This window comes from Danio rerio, chromosome 7 (genome assembly GCF_052040795.2).
Source record: "Danio rerio strain M-AB ecotype USA chromosome 7, GRCz13ab, whole genome shotgun sequence".
Taxonomy (NCBI): domain Eukaryota; kingdom Metazoa; phylum Chordata; class Actinopteri; order Cypriniformes; family Danionidae; genus Danio; species Danio rerio.
In genome coordinates this window covers 9,572,675-9,595,930 of record NC_141027.1, presented here as the reverse complement: position 1 = coordinate 9,595,930, position 23,256 = coordinate 9,572,675, and the positions used below count along the sequence as shown (strand labels likewise).

The 23,256-nt window shown below is 35.2% G+C and overlaps 2 protein-coding genes across 12 annotated transcripts in view; one reads left to right on the top strand and one right to left on the bottom strand.

Annotated features, from left to right (window-relative positions):
* pcsk6 (proprotein convertase subtilisin/kexin type 6) overlaps nt 1-23,256 on the bottom strand; it is an 884,625-nt gene that overhangs the window by 283,568 nt on the left and 577,801 nt on the right. The gene's annotated exons all lie outside the window — the stretch shown is intronic.
* The window catches only part of lrrk1 (leucine-rich repeat kinase 1), a 198,839-nt gene that overhangs the window by 70,773 nt on the left and 104,810 nt on the right, over nt 1-23,256 (top strand). For all 11 annotated transcript variants that reach the window (XR_015495050.1, XR_015495048.1, XR_015495051.1 and 8 more), the window contains 7 exons: nt 3,908-4,134; nt 8,009-8,136; nt 12,242-12,405; nt 14,581-14,718; nt 18,017-18,129; nt 20,567-20,637; nt 20,711-20,840. Coding sequence is in view for 3 of the 11 variants with exons in the window: in XM_087260147.1 (XP_087116273.1) it covers nt 3,908-4,134; nt 8,009-8,136; nt 12,242-12,405; nt 14,581-14,718; nt 18,017-18,129; nt 20,567-20,637; nt 20,711-20,840 (971 nt within the window). In the remaining 8 variants the exon portion in view is untranslated. The remainder of the gene's footprint in view (nt 1-3,907; nt 4,135-8,008; nt 8,137-12,241; nt 12,406-14,580; nt 14,719-18,016; nt 18,130-20,566; nt 20,638-20,710; nt 20,841-23,256) is intronic.

Sequence of the window (23,256 nt, the reverse complement as noted above, 5' to 3'; positions counted from 1 at the left end):
CCAGTATGGTGACAACACAATTCTTGACCGAACGGATTATTTTAGGATAAACTGTAGATTCATGAACAATGCGGTGGATGTATTTTACAGAAGTACTCTGCCAGTACTAGTTCCTCTTTTTAATGTACTACTTTTGGCACTGTACAAGACGTAATAATTGTGCATAAATGCTGAGAGAAGACATACAGTTAAAGTCTGATTTATTAGCCCCTCTGTTTATTTTTATTTTCAATTTAATTTTTAAGTTTTAATAACTCATTTCTAAAAACTAATATAACATACATAATATTTGACTAGATATGGATTTGTTCTGTAGATAATTGAAAAAGACATTGCATAAGTGGGCTAATAAATGTTTTTTAAAAATTAAAAACTGCTTTTATTATAGCCAAAATAAAACAAATCAGACTTTCTTCAGAAGAAAAAATATTATAGGAAATACTGTGAAGATTGTGGAAAATATTTGAAAAAGAAAAGAACTTCAACTGTATTTTATGTCGAAACAACTTATTGTTTTGGATTAGTGTGACGAGAGTTTTGGAGGGGTGTGAGACGCTTACTCTGAGACGAGACATGAGATTGGGTTCACAAGAACAAGACAAGATTTTTACAGTATTTTTAAGAAATCTTCAGTGGTAAAATGTATGAATGGAAAATATTTTATTTAACTGAAAAAACAAACAAAAAAAAACACGTAAAACTATTTTTTAAATTAACGTGTAATGAATGTTATTTTACATTTACTATAATCAATGGTGCCATAAAAGACATGCAAGCACTGCTAAATATTTAGCTATAAACTTCACTGGCTGGCTTCTTCCCGAACTCCTTTTCACAAATTGAATTTTTTTAAAAAATATGTAATTAGGTTTAATTTTTCAGCAGTTTCACTTTCATTCAGCAACAGCTTCCGTTTTTTTTTCTGAACAGCAAAAACGTGTGTTCAGTGATAATTATAATGGTGACGAGTTGTTTGTCTCTCCAGGAGTTCAGTGTGTGTGCGTGTGTGCATGTGCACTCAAGGAAGATGTGTGTCTGTGGTCTTTTACTGACTTGAGTGCAGAGAGGTGTCAAACAGCTGAGTGTGTATGCAGGGTTCTTTCATGTGCTGGAAATCCTGGAAAATGCTTGATTTTTAATATAGTGTTTTCAAGTTTAGAAAAGTGCATCAACCTGCTTGAATTTGAATTTGCAGGGCTCAATATTGTTTTGGTTGCATATGCACACTATTTTATCTATGTGACTTCAAAATATATTTGGGAGCATATATTCGAGTGCATAAATTGTTGTCAAGCGATCAGTTTTTATTTGCAAAATGTTCACCGCATACGCGTATTTATGGAGCTAATAATAAGCCAAAACAATCTGAATTTGAATGGTGTTAAATTGAATTATTAACAATTGTAAGTTAATAATACTGATGATGTCCTATTAGAAATGTTCTGAATTTGTATTTCTTAACATGATTATTTAACATCTGAAATTTAAGACTACTTAATTTAAGTGGAATATAGATCTGTAAGTTTTTATAGATCCATTTTTAAACTTTTTTTTTTATTTAAATTTACATTTTTTGGGGGGTTCTGAATTCAAAGACTGTAGATATTGGGTATGTAAAAAATAGAGGTTTAAGTTTTTGAGAATTCAGATTAACACAATTCAAATTCAGATTGTTTTGGCACTATTAGCTTCACGCAGAATGCATTTTTGCACCCAAAACGCCAATCCAATGACTGTAAAAAAAAAAAAAAAAAAAAAAAAATAGCAATGCAATGAAATATCATGAACGACTGGTCATGAAAGTTTGGTGCTACACCCAAACAAAATCTGACTGGAAGCTCATTTCTTGAGATATCAACTTTAGGTAGAAAGAGACCAAACTTAAAAAACATACTTCATCCAATAACTAAACTTTTTTTTGATTATTTTTTATCATTTTTGGGTGAACTATCCCAATAAATCTATGCTCTAAAGTACTCAACAATCTAAGTTGAATTGTCATATTGTGTTTTTTAAAAGAGCACAATAGATTTAAATGTAAAAAAGTACATTCAACATATATAAACGTAATTAACCGTGGTTATTAGGTGCTGGAAAAGCATACAAATGCACCTTGAAAGTGCTGGAATTTGAAGTTGAAAAAGGTGTAAGAACCCTGTGTATGGCTTATCTTGTGGCAAAATGCAGCAAAAAGGCCTGATTACGACGTTTACATGTTTGTACTGCACTTCAATAATGTGACTGAAATAGGAATACTCCACATGTCTTAATTTGATTAGTGTTTGCGACGATTATTGATTTTTTTCAATTCACCTTTATATGTATAGCGCTTTTACAATGTAGATTGTGTCAAAGCAGCTTCACATAATAGGTCATAGTTATGGCCTAAAGTATATCTAAAGTGCTATTCCATCATATGTAATGAGCATAGACTGTAAAATATATGGACGTAGTATCCGTGACGTCACCCATAGGTTTCTGAAGAGCGCAAAAGAAGCCACAAGTAGGCGCGGCCAACCGTCGCCATTTTGTTTGCGCGTCATCACACCCACGGCGGGATACCAAACAAGGGCAAAGAGGCGGAGAGTGAGCGGAGCTACAGACACCTGCTAGCATTTAGCTTGGACCTGTTTCAGACACACTTTATTTTGGGAGAACGCTTAATACTTTATCACCTGTGACTCGTTTGTATTCTGACCACTTGTGCTTGGTTGTACACTATATCAATAAAGTGTTTAGACTTTTAAAAACACTGCTGTAATACATTGAGCCACTAAACATTGTTCTTATGACGTTTTTAAACTGGAGGAAAACTCGAATCACTTCCAAACACTTCAGATATAGTCTGTGTTAGTTAATGTAAGACTATTGATGAAATCCAGCATAACACTGTATGACAACGCTTCAGATGACTGTTCTAGAGCCTACAGCTAATCAATCTGACAGATTCTGGAGTGCATTACAGCTCTAAATATAAATATAAACGATAAATGATCTTAAATAAAACAAATACATGTATAGAGATGGTATATAAGTATATAACTTTACTCACATGGGAAACAGAGGCCACGTGAATGGTTTGTGAGCACAATTAAGTGCACTCAGCATGCCATGCCATGTAATAATTGTAGGAAACAAGTCCAAAAGGCAGTTGACTGTGTAAAGCCACATAAAACAACAGAAATATGATAAATATGCCGAGTTCAGTGGCTAAACTGCAGGATTCAGCTGAGGTGACGTGACGGCGACCAGCGAGACCTAGCTGTCACTCAAGTGGCCACGCCCTTAATTATGCAAACTTAATATAAATTAATATAAAGGAAACGGATGAGTTATAAAAAAATTCACCCCCTCACAGTTGTCATGAAGGGTAATATTAGCTGTATTAACCAAAATGTTTTTTTGTACCAGGCTGTAAACACCTTTTTTTCTGCTGTAAAGTTGGCCATTCTAACAGTGGGCTCAATTGAAATTTGCTCTGTTTTGGAGCCAGGAGCGGCCAGGACTAGCGGAATTTCGGATGAATTGCAGTTTTAGTTACTTCCGTATTGGCTTCCTGAGGGAGAGCGGGAGGTTGCCGCTTGGTTATGAGCAGTGGTTAATGCGTGTGGCTGCAGTTGTTGCAGCCTCTGCTTTAGGACACGGCAAACACTTGAACTCCGGTGTAGAAAAAAATTTGTTACGTCACACTCACCCTCCCTAAACGAGTGACGCGCAACAATCAGTGCTAAATTCCCCCTCACGCTCATCATAACATCACAACTCACGAGACAACTTTTCACCTCGACGAGAAATCTTGTTGCGATTTACTCTAGCGAGATCTTGTAGCCCGACATCTCATCCCATCCCTACTCAGCACTAATTATTATAATTAGTTGATAACATTTTTGTCTGCCCTCATCCACAGGCTGTGCATGTTGACTGGTCTGGACTGAAGCTGTCCTGGTTGGATCTGGACTGGTTTATGGACGTGTCGTCTCGCATCACCGTTCTGGATCTCTCTCGTAACTGTCTGAGTTCACTGCCGTCTGTGGTGCCGTGGGGTTTGATTAATCTGCGCTCGCTCGATCTGTCCCAGAACCAGCTGAAAGAGCTTCCCACGCCAGCGTCCTCACAGCAGATCATCTGCAGCAGGTCAGTACAAGACTCATACACCAGACAAGCTTTTAAAGGGAACCTATTATGCAAAAATCACTTTTATAAAGAGTTTAAACACAGTTTTGTGGCAACAGTCTGTGAATATAACCATCTTCTAATGGTAAAAATATTCCTTTTTTATTATCACACTTGATAAAAACAGTCTACTGCAGTGGTAGGGAACATATGACTATCGAGCCACATGTGGCTCTTTGACTAAAAATACATGGCTCTCCAGCTGCCTTCCTTCAATAATATTTTACCATTTAAAATATTATAACGTCACTAAAAAATTAGTTTCCTATCGAAAATGCAATTACAATCACTTCTTAATTCTAATTTTTTTAACAGCAAAATAAGAACTGTATTAACAATAAAAAGGCAAGGCAAGGCAGGTTTATTTATATAGCACATTTCATACATGTTGGCAATTCAAAGTGCTTTACATAAACAAGAATAAAAGAAACGAAAATAAAAATAAAAACAAATAATAAAAAAATCATGCGTTAAAAAAAACATAAAAACAGGTAAAGTGTGATAAAAGAATGAAGAAGAAGAGAAAAACATAATAGTGCGATCTGTCGGACGCAGCACAGTGCTCATTCAGTAAAGGCACAGCTAAACAGATGTGTTTTCAGTCTTGATTTGAATGTGCCTAATGTTGGAGCACATCTGATCATTTCTGGAAGCTGATTCCAGCAGCGGGGGGCGTAGTGGCTAAAAGCCGATTCACCCTGCTTTGACTGAACTCTTGGAATTTCTAGTTTATATGGTCCTAAAGATCTGAGTGATCTGTTAGGGTTTGTATTCAGTGAGCATATCTGTGATGTATTTAGATCCTAGGCCATTTAGTGATTTATAGACCAGTAATAATACTTTAAAATCTACTCTGAATGTAACTGGCAGCCAGTGTAAAGACCTGAGGACAGGTGTGATGTGCTCTGATTTTCTGGTTCTGGTCAGAATTCTGGCTGCAGCATTCTGGATGAGCTGCAACTGTCTGACTGTCTTTTTAGGAAGACCAGTGAGGAGTCCATTACAGTAATCCACCCTGCTGCTGATAAAAGCATGAACAAGTTTCTCTAAATCTTCACTAGAAACAAAGCATCTGATTCTTGCAATGTTTTTGAGATGATAGTATGCTGATTTACTGACTGCTTTGACATGACTGTTGAAACTCAGATCTGACTCCAGAGTCACACTAAGATTCTTGACCTTATTTTTTGTCGTTTGACATTTAGTGCCAAGGTACGCGTTTACCTTGAGAACCTCATCTCTGTTCCCAAACGCAATGACTTCATTTTTGTATTTGTTTAACTGAAGAAAGTTTTGGCACATCCAATTGTTCATTTCATCAATGCGCTGGCAGAGGGTGTCCATGGGGCTGTAGTCATTAGGCAGTAAGGCTAAGTAGATCTGAGTGTCATCAGCAAAGCTGTGGTAGGAGATTTGGTTCCTTCTCATTATTTGGCTTAGAGAGAGCATGTAAAGGTTGAGGAGCATGTAAAGGTTGAAAAAGAAGTTCTTCATTCATGCACTTGCTCATCATGTGATGCTTAATATTTGTATATTTTTAAGTTGTGCATGGACTTAAATTAAGGTTTTGTTTAAACCTGTATTTTTTATAGTATTAATACTTAGAGGTGGGAAGTAACGAGTTACATTTACTTCGTTATATTTACTTGAGTAAAATTATTGGGTAACGAGTACTTTTTGTGTACATTTAAATACGTGTACTTTTACTCAAGTAAATAATAGAGAAAATCATTACTCTTACTTTGCTACGTTTGGCGGCGTTCCTCTGTTACTGCCAAGTGATAATAAATATGATCTATATGACATGTTAGCATATATCGCGAAGCGCTGCATTGGAGATGTTGTGTTGCATGAGGTTGCTATAGAGACGCGTCTCCTGCTTTTGGTTAGAGCGCGAGTGCCTGTTGGATGGCTGAAGTCTAGGAAGAGACCTGCGAGTTTGTACTGTGGTCTCTGTAACGACATCCCGCTCGGCATCTGCAGTTCCGAGAAGGACGGTCACACTGTCTGTGCTGTGAGTTTATCAGACCAGGTCACCCGGCCTCAAGTTCAGTCTGTGATTTTACTCCAAGATGTCAATAAGAATAGTTTCATATTGCGATGCACGCACCGAACTGACATTGCTGCATTTACATGAATGACAGCTCCGGCCTGAAAAAAACACGTAGTGGTAAGTGGCAAAATTATCCATATTTTTAGACCGTGTTAATGCTAACTATGGGATAACTAAAGAAACTGCTGTTTAATGGAAAAACTGATTAGCCCTGCACATATTAGTCATTTAACCATTAAAAATAAAACATTTAAACATTATTTTTTAACGTACAATTGCTTCAACAGAAATATTTTATCAACACATCTCTGTAGTTTTAATATCTCATTTCTAATAACTGATTTCTTTTATCTTTGCCATGATGACAGTACATAAGATTTTACTAGATATTTTTCAAGATACTAGATAATTTGTCACCTTAGAATTATAAGGTTTTATCTGACATTTTTGTCAAAATTGAGTTATTGACATATTCTTATTAAATGACAACTTATTTACATTATGGGATGGTTTTTAAAAAAAAATTTTTTTTTTACATTTTTACATATTTAGTGGGTTCTTTCCGAAGTAGTTGGCTTCTTTTTTTTTTTTTTATATATTTTTGGACATTTTGTTTAAAAAAAACAAAAAACAAATGTTACATACTTACTGTTTGCTATGGAATGCAAAAACTTTGAAGCTCAAAATCTCAAAATCATTCAGAACGCAGACAGAGCCTTAATTCTAAGGTGATGATTTTTCAAGTGACATTTAAAGGCTTAACCAAGTTAATACGAAAAGCTAGGGTAATTAATGATGGTTTGTTCTGTGGGCAATCAAAAGAAATATTACTTAAGGGGGCTAATAATTTTGGTTTTAAATATAAAAAACAGTTTTTATTTTAGCTGATATAAAACAAGATCTTCTCCAGAAAAACATAGGAAATACTATGAAAATGTATTTATATATTTATATTTATATAAAAAATAAATAGTAACTAGTAACTATTTCCTTGAGTAAATTTTTCATGAGATACTTTTTTACTCTTACTCGAGTAACTTTTAAGATTGTTACTTTTACTTTTACTTAAGTAAAACTTTCCGCAAGTGCTTGTACTTTTACTTGAGTATAGATTTTGGATACCCACCTCTGGCAATACTGTTGCAAATGCATTTTTATAGGGGCATTTTCAGATAAATATACATCCAAATGGCTCTTTAAAAAAAGGTTTTTGGTAAAAAAAAAAAAATCAGAAATGGGTCTTTAAAAAGGGTGTTTAAAATAGGTTCTCGACCCCTGGTCTACAGAAACACTTTGATTGACATTCTCCCTTTATACGTGTCATCAGAGAGGGAAAGCCCCGCCCATTAGTGACCATCTCTCCCACATTAGCAAAGACCTGCCTGAGTGTGAAGCAGCCGTCCGTTATTAGAGTTTAGAATCTGCTACTATGCTGACAAAAAGGCATTTTTAGCTCCGGCCTCTTCAATCTTCAATTAAGATTCATCTCAATTGTTTTTACAAATTTAGGTGTATTGAACATAAAACTATCAAGTTGCCCCCCCCCCCCCCCTTCTTTAATGTAGATTAAAGAAGCAGTAAAATAAAATTTGAGTGTATTATTGCAAATTTTTTTTTTTATTTCTGTCTTCAGTGACTGTTTTTAGTTTTAATAGTGCTGATTTTAAAATTTGATTTCACTTAGCGGAGATGTTTTTGACCAGTAGTTTATTAGTCTTGAGATTTTGTTCGCTTAATTAGTCTTGGTAGTAACTGGTCCTCTTTCCTCCATGTTTTCTGCAGGTTACAGCATGTGAATGTGTCTGAGAATGAGCTGGAGTGTCTTCCTCTCGGTCTCCTTCATCTTAAAGAGTTGCAGAGGATTTCAGCAGCCAGAAACAAACTCAGCTGCCTCTTCAACATCCCCGACGGTACACAAACAGATAAACACTATACACTTCAATTCACCACTGCAATTCACAGAGACAAATGAAAATGTTTTTTTCCCTGCTTCTTATCTGAGATTGATTTCTTTCTATCAGCGTTTTAATTGGTACAGATTTGTTATAAATATACAGGTTATATAACGTGCTGTGTTCAAATGCGAATGTAGAAAGTATTAAATTGTATATTGATAAAAAAAGGCTTCGTACAAGTGAGTATGAGAATGTATTGCACATATTTATTCCCCAGTTGGGGGATATTTAACTGTTCATAAGGTAGATGGCCTGAGGAAAGAAACTTTTCCTGTGTCTGGCTGTTTTTGTGCTTGGTGCTCTGAAGCACCAACCAGAGGGTAACAGTTCAAACAGGTAGTGTGCTGGGTGCGAGGCGTCCAGAGTGATTTTGCGAGCCCTTTTACTCACTCTGGAATAGGACAGTTCTTGAAGTGTAGGAAGGGTAGAGCCAGTCATTTTACAGTCTATAAAACATGTATGCAAATTAATGCAAGATCATATGTAAACAACAAAATTGTTAAACAAAAAGTCAACATATGAGCCTTGAGGTTCATTGTCATTTTCTTTCATCGCACGCAGCGTGCACACATGAATCGGGAATGAGACAAAGGAAATAAGTCATAATCATAAGACATAATCATTATCTAATGACTTTTATTAAATATGTTGACAGAGGTTTTGTAATATAATGCTAACAGCGGAGCATTAATTAAATGCATATTTCCTGTAAAGCGATCGATTTGAGGTAGCCTGATATTTGTATTTGACAGAAGAAAAATAAACATGATTGGACAAACAGCAGACCCTCAGCCTCCTCTACTGTACCAGCTCCATTTTCTGGTCCAAATCTCTTAAAAAGAAAGAGTTTGCAGGACTTTGCTTACAACCGAGAAAAAAAAAAAAAATAAGCGATAATGGCCTTAATTTTACTTCTAGTCTTGAGTTTAGCAGTTCAGTTCTTTAGCACGTTGAGCACTTGTTATTTAAGCACTTGTTATTGTTTAGAAGAAAACACTTTATTTGACATAGTACTTTTAAATAAATGGTGCAAAGCATAATCATTAAAGAGAGTCTATCAGTCTCGGTTTACCAGTTTTTAAAGCTTATTTTTGTTATTATCGTCAATATTTGAATTAAGTCCTGTGCAGACCCCCCTCCCCCGAAAAAAGTTCAGGCTCAGGAATTTTTTTTCTTTAAACCCATGCATTCAATTCAATTCAATTCAGCTTTATTTGTATAGCGCTTTTACAATGTAGATTGTGTCAAAGTAGCTTCACATAAATGGTCATAGTAACTGGAACAGTGTGGTTCAGTTTTTAGTGTTTAAGTTCAGTTCAGTTTAGCTCAGTTCAGTGTGGTTTGAAATTATTACTGAGAGTCCAAACACTGAAGAGCAAATTTATTGATGCTGACGGAGGCTGGAAGCTGGCCTCAGCGAAGACTCATCTGTCCCTGGAGCGTCACTGGACTTAGTCGCATGCTCTCCACTCCCCCATGACCAACAGCACAGCAGCAGCTCAGGATACGGCCTGGTCCCGGATATGGATACGGATATCATATTGTCGCTGGTCTTGGATCTAATCAGTGACTCCACATAGTCTGAGGACCTCGGTATAAGTATACCCAAGTGGAAATGGAGAATAAAGAGAATAATTATCGTAGCTGCTGTTCATAGTGTATATAAACAAGCTGCAGAAACCTGTGTGGAAACCCGCTAAGTGATGCACTGAGTGTATGCTTTACTAAACAGATAGGTCTTTAATCTAGTTTTGAACTGGGAGAGTGTGTCAGAGCCTCAGATGTTATCAGGAAGGCTATTCCAGAGTTTTGGAGCCATAAAGGAGAAGGCTCGACCTCCTTTACTCGACTTTGCTATTCTAGGTACTACCAGAAGCTCTGAGTTTTGAGATCTTAAAGAGCGAGCTGGATTGTAGCGAAGACAGAAGGTTGGTTAGATAAACAGGAGCTAGATTGTTTAGAGCTTTATAGGTGAAAAGTAATATTTTAAATTCAATACGAAACTTAACAGGCAGCCAGAGTAAGGAGGATAAAATTGTGCATGTGCACAGCAAATTTGTTGGTGTTAGATTTCGCGTGTTGCGGTAATTCAGAGTAAAGTGTTAAATTTCTAGAGTTAGATAAAGATAAAATAACCCTTGCAGTGTTAGAAGCTGATTTGCCTCTTTGTCATACAGAGTTACATGTATTGGTCACACTTTACAATAAGGTTCATTAGTTAATGTTAATTAATGCATTTACTAACATGAACAAACAATGAACTATACTTCTACTACTGTATTTGTTCATGTTAGTTACCGTTAGTTAATTAAAGTACAGTTGTTCATTGTGAGTTCATGTTAACTCACGGTGCATTAACTGATGTTAACAAGCATGGACTTGGATGTTAATAATGCATTAGTAAATGTTCAATTATGATTAATAAATGCTGTACATGTGTTGTTCATGATTAGTTCATGTTAGTAAATGTATTAACTCATGAACCTTATTGTAATGTGTTAACGCTAATACAGTGTTGACTACTACATCCAGGAATTTATGCAGCAATATCCCTGGAGGATTTTCCCAGATGCCATTTTCATTTGCCACAAGGAGCAATGAAAAGAAGCAACTGATGAATAAACGTACTTTAAAATGTTTGTCTATAGACATTTGACATGCAAATCGTTATATATACGTTAGTTTTTATATATCTCACAAAAAAGCATCATTTTTCATCTTTATTTTGTTCCGTACTAGCTGATACATTCAAACTGAAGAAAATAAAGCTGTCTTAAAAATGCTCCTTTTGGGTAAAATACGAGAAGATATGGTTTGTGACTGTTTTGAATTGTTTTCCTTAAACATAAACCGAATAGTTAATAAAGTGTTGCCGATATTAAACAAGATATATTTTTATTTCTGTGCAGTGTTGAAAATTTGACCTAACAGTGTTAACACAAAGGCCTAATCTGCAGATGTTTTTTGCTATTTCTGCTGAGAATTTTGGTAAAAATCTGCGGATTTCTGCAGAATTATTGTGGGAGTATCAAAACTTAAAACTTAACATATGTAATAACTTAATAATAACTTAATATAATAATATTAAAATGAATATAAACTTAATAACTTAATAAACTTAATATAATATATATTATAATATCTTTTTAAATTTCATTTAAAGTTTCAAATGCAAATCCAATTAGATTCACTTTATTTGGTAAACAAAGCAAGTCTCTCATATAATATATATCTACTATAAGACATAAAATATTACTGTACAAACTGCATTGTACATAAATCAGATGAACATTTTTCTATTAGTCAATAATATTACTGTAATTTATTTAAAAAACTGAATAAATATAGATCTACACACATTTAATCAAGTAAATTAACAGAATTAATGATGGGCCAAAAATCTGCAGAATTCTGCGCACCAGATTCCGTGTGGGCCTACACATAACACTGGTGTGCATATGATCCTTTGTGGTGTTAATATTTTACACTATAAGAGTTATATTAACACTCTGAGTGTTGATAATGTTAACCCTTTCAAATGTGTTATTTTAGCTTGTTTACAGTGGTTCCCATGTAAAATCTGAGGGAGTGTTATTTTTTAACTCTAAGGCAGTTAAATCTACTATCTAAAATGTGCTGTGTGTGCATATGTGCATGCACGTACATGCGTTTTACTCCATTGAACTTCTTATAAAGGCCAGAAACTTTTTTTTTTGCACAGGCCTATCTAAAGTGTTAATGCTGCCAACTGATGATCAACAGTAAAATGACACATTTAACCTCTTCCAAACAGTGAAAAACCACCAACAATCTAGAATGCTTGCAATCAAACAATCATATGCTGGCATGGCTTTGCAATAAAAAAAAAAAGTCCATAATAATAATGAAAGTCCATGGGGCAAAAACAGCCACCAACATAAAGGGTAGTCGAATTGAACAGTACACATGGGTTAATGTGTGAATAAATGAATGAATACTCATGTCTGATTATAGTAAATATACAGTGATGTTTTTTTTTTTTTTTTTTTGTGTTAATTCTCCCAATGCGGTTTTTCCACAGGCACGAACTGGATCGGTCTGCGCAAACTGCAGGGTCTGGACGTGTCCGAGAACAGCCTGACGGATCTGCCCTCCTCCATCCTGCACTGCCTGAAGACACTGAACTCCATCAACATCAGCAGAAACAAACTGAGCCGCTTTCCTGACCCCTGGGCCTGTCCTCTGGTGAACCACACTCTCATACATCTCACCAGACCACTTCATAAATCCAATAAACAAACCACTACATAAAGCAATAAACAAACCAATTAATAATAAAACTACAGACCACTACATAAAGCAATAAACAAACCAATTAATAATAAAACTACAGACCACTACATTAAGCAATAAACAAACCAATTAATAATAAAATTACAGACCACTACATTAAGCAATAAACAAACCAATTAATAATAAAATTACAGACCACTACATAAAGCAATAAACAAACCAATTAATAATAAAATTACAGACCACTACATAAAGCAATAAACAAACCAATTAATAATAAAACTACAGACCACTACATAAAGCAATAAACAAACCAATTAATAATAAAATTACAGACCACTACATAAAGCAATAAACAAACCAATTAATAATAAAATTACAGACCACTACATAAAGCAATAAACAAACCAATTAATAATAAAACTACAGACCACTACATAAAGCAATAAACAAACCAATTAATAATAAAATTACAGACCACTACATTAAGCAATAAACAAACCAATTAATAATAAAATTACAGACCACTACATAAAGCAATAAACAAACCAATTAATAATAAAATTACAGACCACTACATAAAGCAATAAACAAACCAATTAATAATAAAATTACAGACCACTACATTAAGCAATAAATAGACCAATTAATAATAAAATTACAGACCACTACATAAAGCAATAAACAAACCAATTAATAATAAAATTACAGACCACTACATAAAGCAATAAACAAACCAATTAATAATAAAATTACAGACCACTACATTAAGCAATAAATAGACCAATTAATAATAAAATTACAGACCACTACATAAAGCAATAAACAAACCAATTAATAATAAAATTACAGACCACTACATAAAGCAATAAACAAACCAATTAATAATAAAATTACAGACCACTACATAAAGCAATAGACAAACTAATTAATAATAAAACTACAGACCACTACATTAAGCAATAAACAAACCAATTAATAATAAAATTACAGACCACTACATTAAGCAATAAATAGACCAATTAATAATAAAATTACAGACCACTACATAAAGCAATAAATAGACCAATTAATAATAAAATTACAGACCACTACATAAAGCAATAAATAGACCAATTAATAATAAAATTACAGACCACTACATAAAGCAATAAACAAACCAATTAATAATAAAATTACAGACCACTACATAAAGCAATAAACAAACCAATTAATAATAAAATTACAGACCACTACATTAAGCAATAAACAAACCAATTAATAATAAAATTACAGACCACTACATAAAGCAATAAACAAACCAATTAATAATAAAATTACAGACCACTACATTAAGCAATAAATAGACCAATTAATAATAAAATTACAGACCACTACATAAAGCAATAAACAAACCAATTAATAATAAAATTACAGACCACTACATAAAGCAATAAACAAACCAATTAATAATAAAATTACAGACCACTACATAAAGCAATAAACAAACCAATTAATAATAAAATTACAGACCACTACATTAAGCAATAAATAGACCAATTAATAATAAAATTACAGACCACTACATAAAGCAATAAACAAACCAATTAATAATAAAATTACAGACCACTACATAAAGCAATAAACAAACCAATTAATAATAAAATTACAGACCACTACATAAAGCAATAAACAAACCAATTAATAATAAAACTACAGACCACTACATAAAGCAATAAACAAACCAATTAATAATAAAACTACAGACCACTACATAAAGCAATAAACAAACCAATTAATAATAAAATTACAGACCACTACATAAAGCAATAAACAAACCAATTAATAATAAAACTACAGACCACTACATAAAGCAATAAATAGACCAATTAATAATAAAACTACAGACCACTACATAAAGCAATAAATAGACCAATTAATAATAAAATTACAGACCACTACATAAAGCAATAAATAGAACAAATAGGACCGCGGGCCCTAGTTTGGGCGTCTCTGTTCTAAAGGGTTACCATTGCATACCATTTTGATTGATGTAGTTTTGTTTTCGGATTGAATGCAGTTTTTCTACCCTGATTAAATGCTGTATTATGATTAGCGATGATAACCAGGGATGGTTTTTCTTCACAGAAAATCTGCAAAGCTTCAAACAACCAGATAGAGGTTCTTCCGGACACCATCTCCATCTTCTGGAGGACTCACCTGCGGGAGGTGGACATTTCAGAAAACGTCCTGAAGGAGCTGCCTGCGTACATATTCGAGCTGGAGGTGAGACAAAAAACATCCTGAGTCAATACTGATATGCCATACTGGAGCCAATCTAACTAAACAGTCCGGTTGATTTTATTATTATTATTATTACGATTTATTTAGTATTTTATAAATTATTTATTGTTTGTATTTGGTGTTAAGTGTTAGTATTTTTGAATTTCTTATGTTTCATATTTGTGAAGCAGCACACATATCACAATGATTTGCTTTAAGGGGAATAATAAAGTTTTAAAGTTAAACTAATAAGCAGGCCCAGGACTAAAATTTTGACTGCAAAATCACAAAATTGAACCATAGACCAGTGGTTCTCAAACTTTTTTCATCAAGTGCCACCTCAGAAAAAAAATAGTCTCTCCAAGTACCACCAAAATGAGCAGTATTGAAATACAGTAGCGTTGTAGGCCCAGTACAGCAGCTACAACTCTGCACAGTTAAAAAACGTGGCAGATTACCTCAGAAATATAGGCTATATGTCATATATGGCATATTATATACGTCATTTTAGATGAATTTTGAAATGTGTGTAGCATGTACATGACATATTTCATTCCTCGGCGTACCACTAGAAGGAAGCCTGCGTACCACTAGTGGAACACGTACCACAGTTTGAAAAACCACTGCCATAGACCATAAAAGATATGGACGTATTATCCGTGATGTCACCTATAGGTTTCTGAAGAACTCAAATGAAGCAACAAGTAGGTGTGGCCTACCAACACCGTTTTGTTTGCGTGTCCTCGCACCCACCGGGGGTGACCTAATAAGGGCAAAGAGGCGGAGTGTCAGTGGAGCTACAGACGCCTGCTGCCATTTTGCTTAGACAGGATTTTCTTTGGGAGAATGCTTATTACACTGCAAAAACTGCTTTTCTTATTTAGATTTCTTGTCTTGTTTCAAGTCCAAATATCTAAAAATTCTCAAATCAAGTAGAATTTTCTAGACAAGCAAAACATATTGTCTTGTTTTGAGAAATAATATGCCAATATTAAGTGAGTTTTTCCTTAAAACAAGCAAAATAATCTGCCAATGGGGTAAGCAAAATAATCTTGTTTTTTCTTTTGACGTAAGATTAATTTGCTTACCCCATTGGCAGATTATTTTGCTTGTTTTAAGGAAAAACTCACTTAATATTGGCATATTATTTCTCAAAACAAGACAATATGTTTTGCTTGTCTAGAAAATTCTACTTGATTTGAGAATTTGTAGATATTTGGACTCAAAACAAGACAAAAAATCCAAGTAAGAAAAGCCTTTTTTGCAGTGTACTTTATTACCTGCGACTCGTTTGTATTCTGACCACATGTGCTTGGTTGTACACTATATCAATAAAGTGTTTAGACCTTTTAAAACACTGTTGTAATACATTGAGCCACTAAACATTGTTCTTACGACGTTTTTCTACAGGAGGAAAGCATGAATTACTTCCAAATACTTAAAATATAGTCTGTCTTAGTAAATGCAGGGCTATTGATGAAATCCAGGCATAAAACTGTATGGCAACATTTCAGATGACTGTTTTAGAGCCTACAGCTAATCAATCTGTCAGATTCTGGAGCACTTTACAGGTCTAAAGAAAAATATAAATAATGAATGATCTTAAACCAAATACATTTATAGAGATGGTATATGAGTTTATAATTTTACTCACCTGGGAAATGAAGGCCATGTGAATGGATTGTGAGCACAATTAGGTGCACACAGCATGCCATATCATTTGATAATTGTAGAAAATATTTCCAAAAGGCAATTATCTATGTGAACCCACATAAAACATTATATGCCAAGTTCAGCGACTAATCAGCTGGAATTAGCTGAGGTGACAAGACTGCGAGCAGCGAAACCTAGCTGTCACTCAAGTGGCCACGCCCCTTAATTATGCCGACTTAATAAAACTTAATAAAAACTAAACGGATAAGTTATAATAAAATTCACCCCCCCCTCAGTAATATTAGCTCTATGCACCAAAACCATCATTTGTACCAGGCTGTAAATATGGCCAATTTATCGTTGCAGTCAGAGATCATTTGGATTTCCTGGAGCCAGCCCCCAAAGGCGAGTCGATGAATTGCAGTTTAAGTTACTTCCGTTTTGGTTTCCCGAGGGAGAGCGGGAGGTTGCAGCTTAAATTGAACACATAATTACGGAAAGGAGTAATATTTTGGCTGAATAATTAAAATAAATTTCAATTAAAAGATCACTGCTTTTTTGTTTAAAAGTAAATAATTTTAAATTTTTTTTATGAATAATAAAAAATATATATTGTAATGAAATTACAATTATTATTTTAATCAGCATATATATATTTTTTTTTACATTTCTTTGGGACAATTATTTAAATAATACTAATATGTAAAGAAGACGTGCTTTTGTTAGCAAACTTTACTTTTGTCTTATACACAGTTGAAGTCAGAATTATTTAACCCCCTGAATTGTTAGCACCTTTTTCCCCCAATTTCTGTTTAACAGAGAGATTTTTTCAACACATTTGTAAACATAATACTTTTAATAACTCGTTTCTAATAACTGATTTCTTCACCACAAAGCTAGCAATGCCAGCTAACCAAATCTCTATGGTTAGCTTTGATTCCATGTGTATGTTAATGAATGCGATGACTAGTGTAAGATCGTGTCCACTTGTTAGAGTTGTTTGTCCTCTTGGTGGCGCTGTGCTCACAGTTTTCTTTCAGCCTCTCCTTCATGCCGATAGACGGCAGTGAATCAGGGAGAAAGTGCAGGTTATTTATTATTAATAACAACGAGTAGCTAGTTAAACTCAAGACTTCACATGTGATGATGAGGGGATTAAAACACAACAGCAACAGAAGTTCACATGAACATGAAGCCAACAACCAAGTGACCAATGGAGATGGAGTGCATGGGGGAAAATGCCATTTTAAATGCCATTGAATGCTTTTAATGCTGAATTATGTGTTGTCCTCAGTTTTAACTGTTCTGTCTTGGCTTTATTTTTGTTTAATGAATCATGGCACCATGTGAGATGTGTTATCTTCCAAATTGAAAGGACCATACAGTTTTTTTTATTTATATATATTTTTTTATTGTCCTCCTGATGCAGTAAACCATGAGTTTCAATAGGGTGTCCAAACTTTTTTACTTAACTGTGTGTGTGTGTGTGTGTGTGTGTGTGTGTGTGTGTGTGTGTGTGTGTGTGTGTGTGTGTGTGTGTGTGTGTGTGTGTGTGTGTGTGTGTGTGTGTGTGTGTGTGTGTGTCTGTGTGTCTGTGTGTGTGTCTGTGTGTCTGTGTGTGTGTGTGTGTGTGTGTGTGTGTGATTAGGCTCTGGTATCTCTAAAACTGTGTGGAAACCAGATCTCCACTCTTCCTGCTCCAAACAAATGGAAATGCTCTTGTCTGCGAACACTAGACCTGTCCAGAAACCAGCTGGGGAAGTAGGTCAAACACACACACACATGTATATATGCACACAGAAAGCTCTTGTCCAAAACCCGGCGAGTATTACATTGGCTGCATTTTAATGTACTTTTTGGCACTTGCTTTATATGGTTATACCTTCAACATTCACTTCTTTTACTGAAATTCTACAATTAAAAAGAGGTGCAAAAACAAAAAACAGCCTATATTACGTCATTTAAACTATTGCTAGTTATTTCACATGTCTTCATTTTGGGAAATACACTGACCGGCCACTTTATTAGGTACACCTTACTAGTACCAGGTTGGACCCCCTTTTGCCTTCAGAATTGCCTTTATCCTTTCAAGATACTGGAAATATTTGTCAGAGATTTTGCTCCATATTGACATGATAGCATCACACAGTTGCTGCTGATTTGTCGGCTGCCCATTCATGATGGGAATATCTTGTTCCACCACATCCTAAAGTAGCTCAATTGGATTGAGGTCTGGTGACTGTAGAGGCCATTTGAGTACAGTGAACTCATTGTCATGTTCAAGAAACCAGTCTGAGATGATTCATGCTTTGACATGGCATGTTATCCTGCTGGAAGTAGCCATCAGAAGATGGGCACACTGTGGTCATTAAGGGATGGACATGGTCAGCAACAATACTCAGGTAGGCTGTGGCGTTGACACGATGCTCAATTGGTACTAATGAGCCCAAAGGGTGTCAAAAAATATCCCCGACACTATTAGAACACTACCAGCCTGAACCACTGATTTAAGGTAGGATGGATTCATGCTTTCATGTTGTTGACGCCAAATTCTGAACCTACCTTATGAATGTTGCAGCAGAAATGGAGACTCATCAGACCAGGCAAAGTTTTTCCAATCTTCTATTGTGCAATTTTGTTAAGCCTGTGGCAACTGTAGCCTCAGTTTCCTGTTCTCAGCTGACAGGAGTGGCACCTGGTGTGGACTTCTGCTACTGTAGCTCATCTGCCTCAAGGTTGGACGTGTTGTGTGTTCAAAGATGCTCTTCTGCAGACCTCAGTAGTAACGAGCGGTTATTTGAGTTACTGTTGCCTTTCTATCAGCTGGAACCAGTCTGGCCATTCTCATCTGACCTCTGATATCAACAAGGCATTTGCGCCCACAGAACTGCCGCTCACAGGATATTTTCTCTTTTTCAAACCATTCTCTGTAAACCCTAGATATGGTTGTGCGTGAAAATCTCAGTAGATCAGCAAATTCTGAAATACTCAGACCAGCGCGTCTGGCACCAACAAACATGCCACGTTCAGTCTTTAAATCACGTTCAGAGTCACTTAAATCACCTTTCTTCCCGGATGCTCGGTTTGAACTGCAGCAGATCGTCTTGACCATGTCTACATGCTTAAATGCATTGAGTTGCTGCCTTGTGATTGGCTGATTAGAAATTTTCGTTAACGAGCAGTTGTAAAGTGGCTGATGAGTGTATATACCTATACTTTGCTTATACTTATTATTAGAATAAGTCATTTAGTTATTCTAAATCTTCTTTTTATTTTATTTTTTTTTCTGGATTTATACCATTGCTTTTTTATTATTTAAAAAATGATAAAGTCTTAAATGCAGTCAATGTAATATTTTTAAAAATGTCTTTTTCCTCATTTATTTCATAAAATAGAGATTTGCATACATACGTGTATTATAGTATGTGCAAGTTTATTCAGTTTAAGTTTATTTGTTTGGCGCTGTTTACAATAATCATTGTTTCAAAGCTGCTTTGCAGAAGGTGCACATTATTGCATCACAATCAAATTAAGTTACAGTTACACTTGCTTACATAAATACTAAAGCATACACAGCTATTAGCAAGAATACATAAAGGAAATGCACACTTAAATGTGAAATGTCCAAAATTGGGCAAGACAAACACGCACAGACGTTCTCTTCCTTCCTACTTACTATTAGAAAACTATTCCTACTTATTAATCGTTAGAATTACTATTATTACTTCCATAGTAATTCTATTTTATTGTTTTTATTTGTTGTTATAATGTTAATATTATTTGTTTATTATTGTTTATAAATAGTATTCTATATTTTATATAATTTAATATTACTAAATTATCATTATTGTTAATTTATTTATTTATTTTGTGCAGTTAGTAATTTTCTGATACCTTAAAATGACAATGTTTTTTATTTATTTTTTTTTTTTTTAAATATTCTTTGTTCTTTTTCATTCATTCTTTCATTTTTGATGTTGGTAGTCTTATAGTAGCTTACAATTATTTGCAATTTAATTTACTTTTATTATTATGTTATCTTATTATGATATATTAAGGGTTTTATTTTCCCATTGTAATTGTTGTATCTATGACACCTTGAAATATCAGTTGACACATGTTTTACTCATAGTTTTTCTAACTTTTTTCAGATCAATAATGTGAATGATCAGTAATCTGAATGTGAATGTTATTTCAGGACAGGAGAGGCTACCAAAACCAGGAAACTGGCCTTCTTTACCACATGGCACAGACGGGACCCAGACCCTGGTAAAGTCACAGATTCACAACGCTATTACAGATTCACCAAATGTGTTGTTGAGTGTCTTCTCTTGTTCTGCAGTTTGTCCTGTTCAGTTTCCTGTGCTCCTGCGGGACTCTCTTGAGGTTCTCTATCTCAATAACAATCAGCTGGAAAGTGTCCCGCCATCGGTCTGTGCTCTCAGAAACCTCTCAGAGCTCTACCTGGCCAGGTAAGCACCTGCATTTACTGTGCTGTGTGTGTCTGTAGGTCATTTTGTCATCATTTTACTTCATTACTGCATATGAAGAGTAGACTGCTGGCCCAAGAAAAGTGGGCTCAAAATTTTGACTCAGAAGTCCTGACATGAATCCAATTGAGATTCTGTGGAATGACCTTAACATGGTGGTTCACACACGGTAACACAATTTCAGAGGGACAGAAAAACACTGCTTAGAAATGTATTCTTTTAAAAATAGTACATATTTGTGCATTAATTTAAAACAAACCATTTTACCCAATTTCTTTGTTCATTATGCTGTTGTGTCATAATCTAAGCACCTGTTCATGATACACTGTTTATGGATTCTGCAATGTGTTTATGTGAGAACTCTGAAATTCTTATTCTGTAAGAAATCTGAGTGTTCATGACTTCACCATAAGAGTTAAGTGGTTATCAGTTTTATGAGAAAGTCGGGTGTTTATGACTCCACCATACGAGAGTTGAGTGTTCATGACACCACCATAAGAGAGTCGAGTGTTCATCACTCCACCATAAAAGTCGAGTGTTCATCACTCCACCATAAAAGTCGAGTGTTCATCACTCCACCATAAGAGAGTGGAGTGTTCATCACTCCACCATAAGAGAGTCGAGTGTTCATCACTCCACCATAAAAGTCGAGTGTTCATCACTCCACCATAAAAGTCGAGTGTTCATCACTCCACCATAAGAGAGTGGAGTGTTCATCACTCCACCATAAGAGAGTCGAGTGTTCATCACTCCACCATAAGAGAGTCGAGTGTTCATCACTCCACCATAAGAGAGTCCAGTGTTCATCACTCCACCATAAGAGAGTGGAGTGTTCATGACTTCACCATAAGAGAGTCGAGTGTTCATCACTCCACCATAAGAGAGTCGAGTGTTCATGACTCCACCATAAGAGAGTCAAGTGTTCATCACTCCACCATAAGTGAGTTGAGTGTTCATGACTTCACCATAAGGGAGTCGAGTGTTCATGACTCCACCATAAGTGATTTGAGTGTTCATGACTCCATCATAAGGGAGTCGAGTGTTCATGACTCCACCATAAGGGAGTCGAGTGTTCATTACTCCACCATAAGGGAGTCGAGTGTTCATTACTCCACCATAAGGTAGTCGAGTGTTCATGACTCCACCATAAGGGAGTCGAGTGTTCATGACTCCACCATAATAGAGTTGAGTGTTCATGACTTCACCATAAGAGTCAAGTGTTCATGACTCCACCATAAGAGAGTCGAGTGTTCATGACTCCACCATAAGAGTCGAGTGTTCATGACTTCACCATAAGACTCGAGTGTTCATGACTCCACCATAAGAGAGTCAGGTGTTCATGACTCCACTATAAGCGAGTTGAGTGTTCATCACTCCCCCATAAGAGACTCGAGTGTTCATGACTTCACCATAAAAGAGTCGAGTGTTCATGACTTCACCATAAAAGAGTCGAGTGTTCATGACTTCACCATAAAAGAGTTGAGTGTTCATGACTTCACCATAAAAGAGTTGAGTGTTCATGACTTCACCATAATAGAGTTGAGTGTTCATGACTTCACCATAAAAGAGTCGAGTGTTCATGACTTCACCATAATAGAGTCGAGTGTTCATGACTCCACCATAATAGTGTTGAGTGTTCATGACTCCACCATAATAGAGTTGAGTGTTCATGACTCCACTATGAGAAATAAACTAGGCAAAACTGGTTTCATGGATCACTAAATGAAAACCTCTGCTGAGTAAAAAGAACATAAAGGCTCATCTCAGTTTTGCCAGAAAACATCTTGATGATTCCCAAGACTTTTGGGAAAACACTCTGTGCACTGATTAGACAAAGCTTGAACTTTTTGGAAGGCATGTCGCGTTATGTGTGGTGTAAAAGTTACAGAAATATCTGAAACAATTCAGATAAGGACACCATACCAACAGTAAAATGTGGTTGTGGTAGTGTGATGGTCTGAGGCTGTTTTGCTGCATCAGGACCTAGTAGACTTGCTACGATAAATGGAACTATGAATTCTGACCAAAATCTGATGTCCAGTGACCTCAAGCTAATGCGAACTTGGGTTCTGCAGCAGGACAATCATGTAAAGCACACCAGCAAGTCTATTACTGAAGAAAAACAAAATTCATACTTTGGAGTGGCCTAGTCAAAGTCCTGACCTGAACCCAATTGAGATGCTGTGGCATGACCTTAAAAAGGCAGTTTACAAATGGTAACACACAATTCCAGTGGAACAGAAAAACACTGCTAAGAAATATATTCTTTTAAATAATTATACAGGTGGTTCATTCCGCTGTGGCGACTCCTGATTAATAAAGGGACTAAGCCGAAAAGAAAATGAATAAATGAATATTTACACATGAATTCGAAACAAACCATTATACCCAATCTTTT